The following is a 17384-nucleotide window of genomic DNA, read 5'->3' on the forward strand; positions in this document are numbered from 1 at the left end:
TTATGAGTTACACATTTAGACCCTTCACAATCTCTAAAAACTCTACTATATGTGATGATGCCTCACCACTTAGTTGTAGCAAAAGTTCTTCTCCATTGTGAGGTCTTGAAGATGATTCATTCATGACTATTCTTTACTTTTCTCCTTACTATGTAAAACAAAATATTTACTCTATTAAATTCTAGTTATGATTTGACTTATAGACCTTAGCGTTATAACCTACAACTCTAATACCACTTGTAATGCAATTGCAAATTTACATACTAATTTTTTTTATTTATTACTCCTATTTGATCAAATGTTGACATGAGATCATTAATGATTTTAGCAAAGCTTTTTCCTTAAATAGATGTTTTGTTTTTCCAAATCAGATAGAGGTAATATTCCTTGCATATATATTTCTAAGTGAGGCTTCGCCAATTAAAATAGGTATTAATCACTTTTGTTATTATGATTAATTTCTTCTTCTAACTTTGAAAAGGCATTATAAATATATTTTAAACAAATAATCAAATTTGAACCATTAACCTGCGTTCAACCAAATTTTAACTAACATATGACTATGCACGATACCCCTTAACGACGTGTTTTGGTTTATCCTTCATATATAAAAATATATGTTTGATTACATTGGAGGTACCACACCATTTCATCTCATGACTTCTCGTACTTGAGACATGTTGATTGCAATTAATACTTATTCTTTGTATAAAACATTGTACACTCACATAATATGATATATGAGTCTCGGTTATAGTCTAAGAATTCATTATACTCACGATTATTTTTCTTTATTAAGATGTAGATTTATGAAAATGGAACCCGATGTGTTTTCGAGCGACGACCTTTTGACCTAGAGTCCAATGTGCTACCAATATTCCAGTGATCCAAGTCACACTTTGAATTCTAAGGGAAAAACCTAATATAGGTGGCTCACATGTAGTGATTTTCTCTGACCTTTCCATGTGATGGGGTGACAGATGGACGACCTAGATAACTCAAGGAAATTTGAAGGACATATATGGATCATACTTGCTTCTCATTTGATCGACTTCCCGTCCAACTTGTCAATTGTCAACGTGCTTCTTCTCTATGGATAGAAAATTTCTCGTGGTAGTTAGGGTTTGGGAATTCTAGGTTTTCTTCTCTGGTTGTCGACGGTGGTTTGTTTTTCAGTGAACTAGTTTCATCAACATTGTTTTCAAGTCGACAACGACAAGTGAATTCATAATTCTGTTGATAGTTATTTTATTAAAGGATTTAGCAAATTGAACTTAAATTTTGTTTTTCAAATTTTCTATCATTTATTTGATAAAGCGTTTACTGATTTAAACTAAAAAATTTCTCTAGACATTACGATGGGTATCAATATATTCGGTGTCTTTCAAAGTTCTTCTATAGAATCAAAGAGGGAACTCTGAAACAACACCCACATTCAGTTAAGAGGTCTTTGCAGAGGTAACGCCTGCTTCAAAGTTTGCTATATAAGATGAGTAGGAGCACAACGACTTCCAGAAATTCAAACCCATGACTCTTGCAATTTCTATTCATCCTCTGAGGGTTTCATTTCCAGATAATATAAGGGTTTTTCCAATTTGAATTTATTCTTGATGTTTTGATTGGATGGTTTCTTATTGAGGGTTTTCTGGCATAAATTATTTTTAGGGCTTCAGTACGAGGGTTTAATCAAGTGAAGAAGTCTTATGTTGGCTCAACATCAAAACTCATCGTGAAGTAGAAAATATCCTTCAAGTATCGAACCATATTCTTCTCTTATGGTATTCTCTCTTACTCAATTCTAGGGTTTGTATATTCAAATTATTTCTCATCATTCTAATTTATTCTCTTCCCAAAAAATGTTTCCATTTAAATGATAGAGAGTTTTATATACCCCTACTCTCGTTTGTCATTATTAAGCTGTTATTCAGGTCACATAACCTTAATGTACTTGTTAAAAGGAATTTTCTATTAGATTTATCATAGAGGTTTTCCTTACTTCTTTGCAGGGTTTCAATGGAAAGTGCACCTGTTAAGTTAAATGTAATGCCTTTGAATATATGTTTAATTTCTGACTATTCGATAATTCATGCTACGACTACCTCGAAATCCTCAAGGTAATTCATTATTCAATTATTTTAATTCAAGTTTATTTAATGGCTTCAATATTTGATGAGTACACTAACACAAGTTTTTATATTTTCTTTGTCGCAAGTTTGTACACCAAACCCCAACTCAAATTTCCTTTCCCTCAACACAATACATTAAATTTATCTCCAGTTAAGAACCCTATTAACAATGCTTTCTCTTAGCTATGTATTTAATGATATGTGGATTGAACCAACTAATAGCAACCGCAACGACTTCTTTATGGCTATTTGAATTAGGGTTTAGCATACTCGCTAGCAACGACTCCTTTAAGACTATTTGAGTTAGGGTTTAGCATACTCGCTCTCGAGTTATGCAACTAGGTGTTGAAAACTTCAAGCTTTGAACTTAGATTTTAAACACTTTGTATAATTTATCTCTAGAGTATGGAAGGTTTGTTTTGAATTTATTTATATTTATAGATATTTGGTATTTTTTTTTTTTTGGTGAAATTAGGTGTTATGAATCCACAATTTATTTATATAGGGCTAAAGTTTATGTTTTTAAGTATGTAATTTGAATATATTACTTATGATGTGTGATTTTAGTCTTTGTAATTTTTTATATTCTATGGCTTATTTCATATAAATCTACATCACGAAAGCCTATAGTAACTTTTTAAGACTTTTTTAATTAATTCAATACTACTTCGTTTCATTAACAATTACTCTTTTTATTTCATAGTGAATCTTCATTAAGTAGTTATCCAAATTCAATATTAGAATTTTCATAAAAGATTTTTTACGAAAAGGTGTAGTTACATAGCACTTCCACAATTGTGTTCTACAAATCAATTGGGTACTCCTTACAACACATTACCCCTGCATACTAGCTTATATGCATGGTAAACCTACTTAAATATTTCTGCTATTTTTTCTTCATTGTTAGTGATACTAAGAAAACAACAATACTTGTACAAAATACTCGCAAAAGTTACATGCATTCATAATATTTATTAAGTATTTATTACTGCATACACTATGCCCATTGTTCATTATGGTGCAAAAGATATCATACTAATATATTCACTAAATAATAAGCGCTTGAATATTCCTTATAACATAATAATAACAATAGTCTTTTTACTTATCTAAACACTTGGAAATATAATAGGAACAAGCACATTCCTCCCAACTAGTGAATTACAAACTTAGTAACTCCTCTTGATCCTTAGACTTCTATGATATCAGTAACATGTCCTCATTCAATGGTAGTTTCCACCTTTCCCTTGCAGACTCTAGCAGCATCGTGTTTTTTCTCAATGTCTCTTCTCTCTTTTGTTCCTAGGATCCTTATAGAAAGTCTTCCTTAATATCTAACATGCACTTGTCTTCAGCTATGTCTTTACTCCATTCTTCCACCCATCATAACACCTCTCTCAGGTTACGTTGTCTCTGGGTGGCAATTATTCCTTGTGGAATCTTGGGGAATCATGGGAGGTTATAAATATGATCTCTGGGTGGCAATTATTCCTTTTGGAATCTTGGGGAATCATGGGAGGTTATAAATATGACAACTAACACCTTTTTGTGCACTACAGACTCCAACCACCTAAAAACGTTTCTGACACTACAACATGCCAACTACTCACATGTTGGTTCCCACTATATTTCTAAGTAAAGCAACATTTTATTTTAATAGCACATAAATATTCACATTTCCTTCAACCATCTCAAATTTAGGCTTGAACTCATGATCAATATTTCTAACTTAAATATTTACAAGTAAAAACCACAAAGTCTTACAAAACTAATTACAATAAGGTATTACATCTATCCATTTAAATGTCACAACTTTTAATTTATTAGGAATATTACTATGATTCACTCCCATCTACTTAAATGTAAAAAAAAGAAAGAAGATGTGCACTTTTATATAGCTTGGCATTCTTAAATCACATCCTTTATTTTTTCACCAAAACAAAATAAGATATCTTACACATGTGCAAAGGATTTAGAACTAATAAGTTGGAATATATTTCTATACAGTGTTATTCCTTAATAAATTGGAATCTAAGTGTTATTTCTAAATAGTAATGAATTTTAAATTAGAATTTTTTTTTTCTATTTTGTAATATATTTATAAAAATAAGTTTTTTTTTTAAATTTACTTTAAATTTTATCAAGACTTTTAATTCTATTCTTAAATAATAATAATGTCCAAAAACACATTATATTTGTTAACCAAACAAATTTATTTATAGTAAGTTTAAACACAAATATCTTAAACAACTTTAATTTAATTTTAATTGAGTAAAAAATAAAAAATAATTTAATATAATTATTTATTTATTAAAATGAATCTTTTAGATATATATTATGTATAATTAAAACCTTAAATTATAAAAATCATTAAAAAAAAATAAATTATAAATATATTTAATTTATATAAACCAAAATTTTTATATTCTTTTTTATCAAACTTATCACTCACTACCTAAACATCTTTCAATCTCAAACCTTCTTTATGTCTCCCTCTGGCTAAGCATTAACTCAATTTTATATACATTAGACAACCATATCAGCAATCACCTCCCTTATTAAGATATAGTAAAAACAAGTTATCCTTTATACATATATATGGCACATTAATTTTATTTCTTTTATCAACGGATAAAGTGATTTTCATTTTTTCTAAACATACGTTAAGAAATTGATCATCATTATTAACATTTAAATCTAACTGCAAATTTAAAATTTATATGTTATTTTTATTAATCACACTTACTACTAGTTACTTAAAAAACAAAAACATAAAAGTTATAAAATATATTTTAAATTATATCTTATATAAAGCATGAATTTTTTAAAATTTTATATTTATTAATGTAAACATGTATATAATAATTTTTTTAAAAAAATATTATAATATTATTAATTATAAATAAATGATTAAAAGACAATAATATTCCAAATATCATTAAAATTATAAAAATTTTATAATATTTTTTTTGTAAGTTTAGGTAGGACTTTCTCATTTTTGAGTTTTTACATGTTTATTATTCATTCCATTTCCGGGGAAGATAGCACAAAAATAGAACCCAAGATATATAGTTCGGTGAGACTTCATTTCCACGGCCATTGCCACTTGAGCTACCCCATGCAGACTATAAAAACTTTATAATATTATTTTAAATAATTAATAATTAATTTATATTTAAATTAATTTTTTATATAATATTTCTGGCTGGCTAATATTAATAACGATAACATGTATAATATAATAAAAATGATTTTGTTCTAACATTTCGCTCCCATTAAATGATGGTAAAGAAATTCCTATAATTCATCATTATACTTCCTCTAAAACTACATTTCTTTATGCCTGGTATATGCGTTTGCCGGTATTTAGAGATGATGCCTTATTTAATTGTACCGAATATTATTTCAAAAGAACTTTAGTGTGCTCGCTTGGTTATTATTTTATGTTATTGGGAAGCCCCGAAAGCTTTATTCAAGAATTTAGTCGTTATTTGATTGGTAAAGTTATTTGATTGTTAAACTTGTGTGTGGCAAACTTTCCAAATCAGTGACTAGGATCTCCAGTGTTGGCAAACTTTCCAAATCAGTGACTAGGATCTTCAGGGTGGAAATTATGGATTCCATAGAGGTAGAGGTGTGGTGATTTTTCCAATACCTCTCTCAACTTTCCAAACCAGTGACTAGGATCTCGGTGGAAATTATGGATTCCATAGAGGTAGAGGTGTGGTGATTTTTCCAATACCCTTCTTAAATGTAATTCGGGGGAATCGAACATGGGTCCAAGCTCTGATTCCTCTGTGGAGGTTTGCCGTTACACCAAAACCAGTAGGTGTTGGTAAAGGTTCCAAACCAATAACTAGGATCCCCAAGGTGGAAATTATAGATTCCATAGAGATAGAAATATGGTGATTCTTTCAACAAAGTGAAACAGAAAAAAAACCAGAAACGTTGAGGTAGCAGAAAATTTCTCCGAATGTTTATCACCTAATTTCATAGCACAGCCAAGACGACCTGCACAGAAATTGAGTTCTTAAAACCCCAGATCGGCAAGCTAGGACGATTGGATAATTAGCTAGGGCGTTATTGTCTTTGGAAACGTCTAATTGAGTTAAAGGCTCATCTTGTAAGCAAGGTTCCGACCATGTTCATCGTTTAAAGGCTTCATCAAGAAAAACCAGCAATATGATCAAGCCGCCTTCCCACCTATTTTCAGTTCATCTGTGCTATCTAGAAACTGTATTCAAAAGGTAAGTGGTTATACCGTATGTCCAGAATGTAAGGATTTGCACACAGATTAAAGTAACGGTGAACAGGAAGCAACTGGTATGTTGTCTTTTCCTTATGCCTAGTTTTACTGCTACACACCGACTGGTACGGTGAACAGGAAGCAACTGGTATGTTGTCTTTTCCTTATACCTAGTTTTACTGCTGGTACTGTGAGCAAGCGAGGGATGCGGTTGGTTATTAAGAGCAGAAAATTTCAAACCTTATTATGGTATCATACAGTTGAAAGTAAAGTTTCCATGTCATTATGTCATATGCAGTTGTTATTAAAAATTACGAGAAATTAATTTAGAAATTATTGTTTTTAATGTATAAATCATAATAGTAATCTAAATATGCTGAAATCAATAATGAAATCAATAATTTATATCCTATATATTTGTAATCAATAAAAATATTAATATGTGAATTGTTGTGTGTTTAATAGCTCTTTCTCATATTTCTATCAACCACGAAGCTTTTCCTTTGCCTACACCTACCCTGGTTAAACTGACTACCCTCGTTAAACTTTGGGAATATATTCTATTAGTTAATGGATTATAATCCTTAACTAATAACTAGTCTAGGTATGTTTAGGTTCACATGCGGATGAATTATGCAAAGCTGAAAATGAAGGTGAAGCTGAAACAATTGAGAGAGTATAGAAGTTGAAAGAAACAAAAAGAAAATTTGGTAAAAGTTGTGAGTCATTGTAAATTTTGAGCCATTGTCTAGCTGACACAAATCAAGGCATATTTAAATTAGGTCAAAAATGAATTTGAATGTGAGTTTGTAGTGTGAATTAGCTGCTGAAAAGACAAGTCTTAGATTCTGCATGATTCTATATTTAATGAATAAGGTCTTTATATGCGATTGGTTTGGTCATTGTAATGTGTGAACGAATCCCCAATTTTCATCATTAATAAATTCATGCTAAATCATTTTCTGAACATTGCCTAATTTTTGGTTTTCCTGTTGCATTTGTTTACACTCTAGATCCTCCAAGCTTGTAAATTAAGTGATTATTGTAAATACTGTAGTTTTTTTAAATGTTTTGTTATCGATGCGAAAATTACCAATAAGTGTTTAAATACTGTGTTTTATAATTCATTTTTGTCGATGTTTATGGGGAAACCACGAATACGCTTTAAAACAGTATAGAAATCCATTATTTTCTCAAATTTATCGAAAAACAATCTCTGTAAAAACACCCGATCAATTAGGGTTTCATCTCGGATCTAATTAGGGTTTGTTCGGGAATGTAAACTAAACCAGAATATGTGCGTTTGAAGGTAAAACCAGCATAAAGCCAACCTCACCCCGCATATTTTTATAACAATATTTATAAAAGTTCAAAGCAACCTATATAAAGACCTCTGGGCAGAATCCGTGAGGAAGGAAAAGGGACATACTAAATGCTGGATTGCACTTGTTAGTAAAGGAAAGATCCCATTAGAAATACTTAGATTTTGATGGTCCTCAGCATATGCTAATTGACTTACAAAGACTGACTTCCTAATTTGTATTTATCATTAAAAGCATTGGGTACTCTTCTACAATGTCTATGTCTTGATGTTGATGGAGAGATTGTGTTTCTCCCATGAAAATAAATAATTTACAAATGGGTATTAAATGAGTGGGTTAAATATGTTATTTTTTAGATATTGACAGACCAGTTATTTATTAGTAGATATATGCGGTCTAACTCATTTAATATGAATAGGGTTGAATATGTTCTTCGACAGACCAGTTATCTAATAGTAAATATATACGGCCCCAACTCATTCAATACCCATTAACAAGCTTCATATTTGTTACCGTGTTTCTCAATGGTGATGGGAAGAAAAGGGCAAAGATGGGTAGGGAGGTACCTGGAACTGGCGAACTCGTACAGTTTGTCTTTGTTGGAGAAGACGATTAAGGCCACTTCAGCGTCGCACAGTATTGACAGCTCCGCCGCCTTCTTCATCAGTCCGTTCCGCCTCTTAGAAAAAGTTACTTGACGACTGATTTTGTTTTCGATCCTCCTCAGCTGGACTCGACCTCGCCCCATCTTAAACAGGCCCTTACTATTCCAGCTACTTTTTCTTTCTCTTCCTGAAGGCCGTTCGCTCTCTCCCTTCCCAAAAGTTCTGGGAGTGGACTCTGTCCACGACGGAGCAATGGTGTATATGCTACTTGCCGCGTATTTCTCTGACGAATGACATAGTTTTCTTAAAACTGAAACCCGCTCACAAAGGGCCGAGTTAGGTTTTGTTTAATTTTGAGCATCAAATGTGTGCGCCTGATAGCGGTTTGGGCGAGCATTATAAAAGTGCCCATCAAATCGCGTATTGCCATGTCAAGTAGAAGCTCGCATATCTTTTTCTGGCACTTCACCCTAAACGAGATCGGAAACTCCATAATTGAAGGTCCATTTTCACTTTCCATAATATGATATTAGTATTGATATTCTTTAGACCTTTTTAATTATTATTCTGTGATTGCGAGTCATGTTGACAGATTTTAGAATGGTTCAATCACATTTCAAAAATTGACAATGTTTCAACAACATAGAGGACGAGTAAGTTAAGATGTGATCACGACTGCAATAGTTCCAAGACGAGGACCCCTACAGCTGGCTTCCAAAATTGGATAAACCTTTCAAGGGATGTCAGTCACCTTAAATGTTATTTCTTTCCTAGCTGTTCGAGTTAGTCAACTTATGACTACGCGGTAATTTATTTCAAATTTGTTGTATTTAGTATATTTATGATTTTTATTGTGTTGCTGATAAAAGTGCTAAATAAAAAATCATAAGTTTTAATTAATTTAAGAATGATAGTTACTATCCTCTCATAAATATTGTGATTCTTAAAAAGTAACAGTTTAACACTATATCAAAGTTTTAATATTTGAATATTCACTATTATTAATTAATTTTTATTCGTGTTCAACTACTTTTTGGAATTTGGATAAGTGGTGAAATATGAAGTTAAGAAAATGATCAGATATATATATTTTAAATTAGTTGGAACAGTAAATTGCTTATATGGTGAAATATGAAGGTATGAATATTAGATGGTTAATTTTTTTTCCAAATTAGTTGGAATAATAAATTAGTTATATATATAAATATAAATATAAATATATATATATATATATATATATATATATATATATATATATATATATATATATATATATATATATTTTATTTTATTTTATTTTATTGGTTGTTGTAAATTTTGTGCATTATTTTATAAATATTATTAATTAATATTAATCTGTTTTAAAAAATGGTTATGTATTTGGTATTGTAAATATGTTGCTTCGTTATTACTATATAATATTAAATTTTATAAATTGTCTACAAATTATTATATAGTTATAATTTGAAATATAAGAAATATTTAGTCAAATTGCTATAACCTACAAATAATCTGAATATTTATATTATTTACTTCATTTTCTCTAATCTATTTATTTATAAATTCTTATAGCTAAAATACAAAAAATGCATAAAAACTTTTTGCACAAGAAAAAGACTAAAACCCATTACCAACCTCCAAAATCATTCCCATTCTCCTAAAAATACTCCTATAGGGTTTCAAACAATAGATTCCCCATTATCAAACTCTTTGGAATATTAAAACATTAAGAACTAATAGGCTAGAGGCTGAGAATGATTCCTATGGAATATTAAAACATTAAGAACTAATAGGCTAGAGGCTGAGAATGATTCCTATGGGGATTATAGAATTTATGTAAATAGATTGTTTTAAAGGTTTGTTTTTTATCTTTAACTTTCTCCCATATCTTTACTATGGTTATTTGCAATTTTTTACTCTATTATCATAATTACAATGGTATACCATAACAAGAAAAACTTTAAAAGTGGGTATAATTTGTTGTTCCATTTCGATCCTTCTTATTTTAGCATTGTTTATATATATAGTCATTTTTTCTAAACAAATTAATATATATATATATATATATATATATATATTCTTTTTCCAGTATTGATAAATCTTTTGTTGTGGTGAATAAGAGGAATGATGCGTTATTTCTCCCTTAAATTAAAATTTTTAAACATGATTTCCAAGATCCCATTATTATTTACTTCATTAATTTTTATGAAATAACTCTTTTCATTGTTAGGAAATGGATGAACAATTTGTTATTTTTCTCATAATCTTTTTAAACAACATTTCTATCATTTTTTTAACTAGATTTTCCATTGTTGTTTTTGTTCCTATCTCCGTATGTGTGAGGTTAAATTTCATTTTATGAAATAGTCAAAGAGTGAAATCAACAATGATAGTCTTTAGGCCCATGGTTTTTGTAGCTCTTGGTATTAGATCCCATGTATTACATGTAATGAATATTTTAAAAAGATTTGTAATAAGTCATTGTAATAGTATAGGAGGTGAGCATGAAGGCCAAGTTGAATGGTTTAATAGATCTATTCATGCTAGTTTTTCTGGGTTTGGATCTTCCATGATAAAATAGTGTTGTTGTTTCTATGTTTATTTTTCTCTCTTATTTTTATTCCTAAACATTGATATAGATCAAGGTATTGCCTTTTAGGATAAATCATGTGTGAATGATTCATGTGTGTGTGTTGTTGTTATGTTATTATTATTAATTATTTTCACAACACATTTCAATAGTTATATATGATATTAAAGTCATGGTTGTAGGTGTATGTAAGAAATAAACATTGATATGCTAATTCATGTAGATATAAACTCATAAATTTAAGGCCTATGTTACTATCATGAAAGATTATAATAATTCACACGGTTGTCTTAAGGATATGTATTCCAAATTCAATAAATTGGGAGAAGCATGTAATTTTTTTGTTCAAATACCTTGATGAGATTATGTATGATTACATGAATTCTAAGGTCAAAATGGATCTAAAAAAATTATACAAACAAAATCAACTTTAAGAGAACCAATGGGATTGAAGATGATGATGTAATCCATAGTGATAAATATTTATAAAGGGAATTTTTTTTTTTTTAATTATTTTTCCAACTTATATCCATATGTGTTTACTCAAGTGTGAAATGTAGGTGCCCGTAGGATGCAAAATTAGATTATACACCATAGGATGTAAAATTAGATTATGCATCTAATGAGCACTCACTTTGCATATCTTTGATTTTACCCACACCATAAAAGGTTGAAAATGAATGTAAAATGTGTTTCAACACATTTTTCATTTTTTATGTAGATCTCCTCAAAATTATGCAATGTGGGTACTCACTGGGGCCTACACTTCACATTTGAGTAGACCTATAAGCAGATAAACTAAAAATACAATAAAAAAATAGTTTTCTTGATTTTCCTTTAAAAATCATAACACTTATTCTTTAAAAGGCTCATTTTAGATATTAAAATTGTTCTAACAAATGTTATGTTCTGCTTACAGGATATTTAGAACAAATGTTATGTTATGATTACAGGGTATTTGTAAGATGATTTTACTAAGGAGGTGATGAAGCTTTATTTGGCAATGGTGAGTGAAGTGCTAGTAAAAGAGAAAATGAATATGATGAGTGTACTCCCATTAAGTTTTGAAGGCAATGACAACATTAAAGAAATATCTAAGCAAAAATATAATGGATATGCATTTTTAATGACATGTAAATGAACATTCAACTATAAGACATGCTTAGGCATCTGTCCCTTTGGAAGATTACCAGTAAAGTATATAAGCCGTCCTAGGTGATAGTGCAGATCATGTGGGATCCTTGGAAATAGACTTTGAAGGGGATAGGGTCTAAAGATACAGATCATGTAGGATACTTGGATATAGACTTTGAAGGGGATAGGGTCTAAAGATCAGCATTGCTCAGTTACTTGGTTTGGATGTATTTGGTCAAGGAAAGCTCCAAGTCAAGCTTGAGGAGTAAATGTTATGTTAATCTTAACCTAATTGAAGAATCAAAGAGTAAGGTCAACATTTGTGACATTTTTGTCCCATGGTTTTGGTATTTTGTGGTATTAAAGCCCATGGTTTACATGTAATGAATCCTTCAATATTAGTGTGGATAATTCATTGAAATATGCTAAGAAATAAACATGAAGACTAATATCATTGAGCCAACAAAATTTTGTCAAAGGTTATAATATATTTATTGATGTTGTTTTTTCTGAATTTAGATTTTCTAAAATACAAATAGTATTGTTAGTATGGAGTTGTAATTTTTATTTTCTTTTATATTTTTATTCCTAATAATCATATGAAAGAATATAATTTAAAATAAGTCTTTTAACTTAACACATTTTTTTTTATTTTCTATCTATTTATAACATGTATACTATTATTTTATATTATTTATAATAATGATATTATTATTTATTCGCAAGAATTAACTCAATTAATAGAATTTTTATAGTTAAAAACACTTTGCACTTTGTTAATGGACTTTGCACTTTGTTAATAAGAAGTCATGTTCTCAAAATTAAGTTGTACTAATAAGCTAGTAAAACTACTTCATATTTTCAATGTCCTCATTTTCTATTCATATATTAAATGTCCTCATTATCTTCTAGTCTCCCTCCTTGAAAAGGACACACCACAAATCCCAAATATGCAACCTTACTAATCCTCTAAGAGGATACATGGTATAACATCCGGTCATTTCATTCACGGTTTATGTCTATGATATAAACCTAACATACATTAGACAAGGCTATAATGAATGTAAATAATTAATCAAATGTAGATGATGATTCCAGTAACGTGATCCCGAAAATGCGACCTCAACAATCCTCTACAAGGATACATGTTCATCCATGGTATAACATCCGTTCATTTCATTCACGGTATATGTTTTTCTTGTATGTAGAGATAATGACTTTAATTGTACCAATTATTATAGCTGGAGTAATTTAGGGTGTTGTCTAAGTCTAATTATTAGAAGTTTAGGTGACAATCTTGAAATAGTTTTTGGCAAAGTAGTGATTCAATTATTATTGCTGGAGTATTTGAGGGCAATCGGCAGGAATTAAAACTTTTGGAGTTTTCTTGGTAGGATTTATGGGTAGGAATTAAAACTTGTGGAGTTTTCTTGAAATAGTTTTATTAGTAGGATTTGGTAAAATAATTTTGGGCAAAGTAATGATTTTTTCCAATTTGAAATGTGTATATGGATTTAGTATTTTGAAAATTTTTGGGCATTAGGATTATAGAAAATTTACAACTCAAATTTCTGATTATAATTTTTTTTTATCAATTTTTAAGCATTTTTGAATGAAAAATATACCAAAAAACACTTTTGAACAATTTTAACTGAAAATTATGCCAAGCACAGCTTCAAAAAAACACTCTGATGGTAAAGAATTCAGTATTAAATTTTGTGATTTCAAATTTTTTTTTGCCAAATTCTAAACAATTTCTACTGAAAAACATACCCAAAACACTTTAAAACTTCTAACAAGTAAACTAAGAAATTTCTACTGAAAAACATACCCAAAACACTTTAAAACGTCTAACAAGTAAACTAAGAAATTTCTACTGAAAAACATACCCAAAACACTTTAAAACGTCTAACAAGTAAACGAAGCAATTTCTACTGAAAAGCATACCCAAAACACTTTAAAACGTCTAACAAGTAGACTACTGTGTACTTGAGTGCCCTCAGCCTTTTGCTACAATGAGAGGATACTCCCAAGCTTTTTCCAGAAGAAAGCATTGTGTGAGGCTTAGCAGAGTCGTGTTTTGATTGGTAAATACAAACCAGTGAATACAACAAATCTTAGCCTAGTGTTGATATGATTACATTATCTCAGAGCGCGAACAAACTGTACAGAAATCGATATCCTAAATCCAGGAAGGTACGTGAGTCTGATGGATAGCTATCTAGGATATTGCGTTTCGAAAGCTATAGTCGAGAGAACCATATAAACCCAGAGAGGCTCGTCCTGGAAGCAAGGTTCTGATCATTTTCTCCGAAGGATACGTCAAGAAAAGCCAGCAATCTAGTACTATCAGGCCACCAGGCATCTTGTTTTACTTAATCCGTTACATGTAAAGGCATTTACTGAACAATGTTAAGTGGGGCTGTTGACATGCAATATGAATGTAGATATAACTCAGACCTTTGTAGATCTACACTTTGTATTTCCTACTCTTAAGTATAATGACTTTGTACTGGAATGTGAAGCTCGGCCTTTAGGCAATAAAATTTGGTGGGTGTAAGGATTATAAACTATCGATATTCATTTTGATCTCTTGGTTCTCGCGTGGGTTCTTGAGGATAAATCAGCGTAAAGCTTTCTTAACCCTGGATTAAGAGATAAAAGGGAACATATATGCAAAGTTCTAGGAGAAAGGACAAAGGCATACAATATGCTGGATTTGTACGTGTTCGTTAGAAGAACAGAGCCCATTAGAAACACTCAGATGATGATGTTCCTTGTACGTATTGATTGGATTACATGTTTCGGCTTGTTAATTTGTATTACGCTGAAAATAAGTAGCTTGTCCATAAGCATTAAATGAACAAAACTGTTGATATTTAAATTTTGACAAACTAATTATCCAAAAATAAACCTTTACAACCTAACTTATTTAATACCCATTAACCAACTGTATATTTGTTGCCTCCAGATAATGTTATCTGATGTCTATAGTATATACCATGATGTTGAGGGAGACAGCGCGATTATGTGTGTGTGTCAATCTAGGAGATCGTGAGAAGAGGACAAAAGCGGGTGGGGTAGTACCTGGAACTGGAGAACTCATATAGTTTGCCTTTGTTGGAGAAGACGATTACGGCCACTTCCGCATCACAGAGGATTGACAGCTCTGACGCCTTCTTTATCAGCCCATTCCGTCTCTTCGAAAACGTTACTTGACGATTTATTTTGTTTTCTATCCTTCTCAGCTGGACTGGACCTCGCCCCATCTCAAACAGTCCCTTACGACTACTGATACTTTCTCTTTCTCAGTCTGAACCTCGCTCACCCTCTCCCTCCGAAGGACGACACAATCAGTTCTCAGAGTTGACCCTATGCACGCCTCTGCAATGGCGTATATGCCCCTTTCGACCTCGATCGCCCTCACCGGGTATTTCTGGGAGGGATGACAGATGAATGTATGTAGGTTTTGTCGAGCTCTGAGCCAAGGAAGGGCCAAGTATGGATTTGTTTAAGAGGAAACCGCTCAAGAAGGGCCAAGTATGGATTTGTTTAATTTCTTCCTTGAAATATGTGCGCATGGTAATGGTTGGGTTGAGGTTTACAGGACTGCTCATCAAATAACCTATGAACATGTCAATAAGATGTTCGCAATCTTTTTCTCGCAGTCCATCTTACCCAAGATCGGAAGCTCCACAACTGATGGCCCATTGTCAGTTCCCCATAAAAGGATAAAAGGCTACTGACATCGATCTTATTATTCTTCGTAGTTTATTATTATTCTGGTGATGATGAAACTTAATGGACTTGGGAAGTGCTCTGCACACACTTTACAATGGTTCATCGACGGAGCGGGCGAATATATTAAGCCAAGGGAAAATCAGAATTGTTCCCAGGACCCAGACCCCCTATATATGCCTTCCAAAAGAAGTTTTGGTTAGTATCCCTGGGACGAGACTTAGTATGCTGTAGCTCTAAAGTAAAAGTAAATAAAATTATGGGAAGGTTTATATTCCCCCTCCCAAAAAATCCCCCTCGTTTGGATAATCTTAAAAGTCGAAAGCACATGTTTTGAGACTTGATAATGACAGTGTTAACAGAAATGCAAACAGCATAGTAATAATAGCGAGGGTTATTTTCTATGTCATATTTACTTAATGTGTATGTACAGATTAGGCATAGAAAAAAGTAGCAATTCAAAAGTAGGGGTATCAAAAGAAATGCTAGCTAGCAATTCAAATATCAGAATTGTTTTTTTGGGATCTGGTGAGTTCATAATTTTAAGATATTTAAAATATGTTCACATTTATAGTTAGGATGATGCTATTTACAGAGTATATCCGTTAGGATGATGCTATTTACAGAGTATATCTTTTTTCAATTTATTTAATCATTTATTGTAGTTATGATTTAATTGGATTGAATCCATTTTTGCTATAAATTTGGTACAGATATTTAAGCGTTGAGAGGAAATCTTTTAGTAGTTTTATTGAGAAACAAAGTTGTATTCTTTTATTTTATTTTCAATACAATTAACTGATTTATTTATTTTTAAATCATTTTGTTTTAGTTTATTTAAAAAAATACATTTTCTCTTAGTAATTTTATTGAGAAACAAAGTTGCATTTCTTTTTTTTATTTTCGGTACTATTCACTAATTCATTTCTCTTTTTAAATCATTTTCTTTTAGTTTATTTACAACAATACATTTTAAATAACTTAGTGGTTAATTTATCATTTGCATTTAAAAAAGTTATTAGCCACTTTAAAAAATTTATATAAATAAGTTTTTTTAATTTTTTAAAATAAATTGTTACAAATGTGACTTTTTTTTGGAGATATTCTTGATGCACAAGAGAATGATCCTAATCACTTGTATATATCTAGGCTCTTCAACTTTTTAAAATAACTTTTTAGATATTTTTGAAATCTCTCATTTTTGAAGATCTACTGATGCACAAACAAATGCCATTAACCTTATCCGAAAGTTCTCCCCACATAAGAATGATTTCCCTACTATCTAATTGTATCAAAATATGGTCATTGACCACATTTGGAAGATCCACCAAACATAGTGTTATGGCTCTCGAAAAGAAAATGGTTTTAAAGCCCTTACTGAATTTTTGTGCCTCTTTAAAAGATAAACCTCAAATCTTCAATGAATTGTCAAGCTTTTTTAAAAGGCTAACTTCATATCTTTTGAAATTCACTAATGAGGTTTTTCTCATATTAAAAAGAATAACTTCAAATCTTTTGAAATCCTCCAATGAACTCTTAGTTGCCTTTGAAACATCAAGATCACATCTTTTGGAACTCTTTAATGAGCTATAAATCCTTTTAGGTAAATAAACTTAATATCTT

The 17384-nt window shown here is 30.7% G+C and overlaps 1 protein-coding gene across 1 annotated transcript in view; it reads right to left on the reverse strand.

Annotated features, from left to right (window-relative positions):
• Window positions 1–8699, reverse strand: part of LOC149261655 (MADS-box protein EJ2-like) — a 284312-nt gene extending 275613 nt beyond the window's left edge. The window contains exon 1 of the mRNA XM_089382124.1: window positions 8261–8699. Within this exon, the coding sequence (XP_089238250.1) occupies window positions 8261–8442 (182 nt within the window). The 5' untranslated portion in view covers window positions 8443–8699. The remainder of the gene's footprint in view (window positions 1–8260) is intronic.
• Between the last annotated feature and the right edge of the window lie 8685 nt (window positions 8700–17384).

Source organism: Pinus tabuliformis, chromosome 6, assembly GCF_031772625.1.
Source record: "Pinus tabuliformis cultivar Carrire ecotype Pingquan chromosome 6, CPIR1, whole genome shotgun sequence".
Taxonomy (NCBI): Eukaryota; Viridiplantae; Streptophyta; class Pinopsida; order Pinales; family Pinaceae; genus Pinus; species Pinus tabuliformis.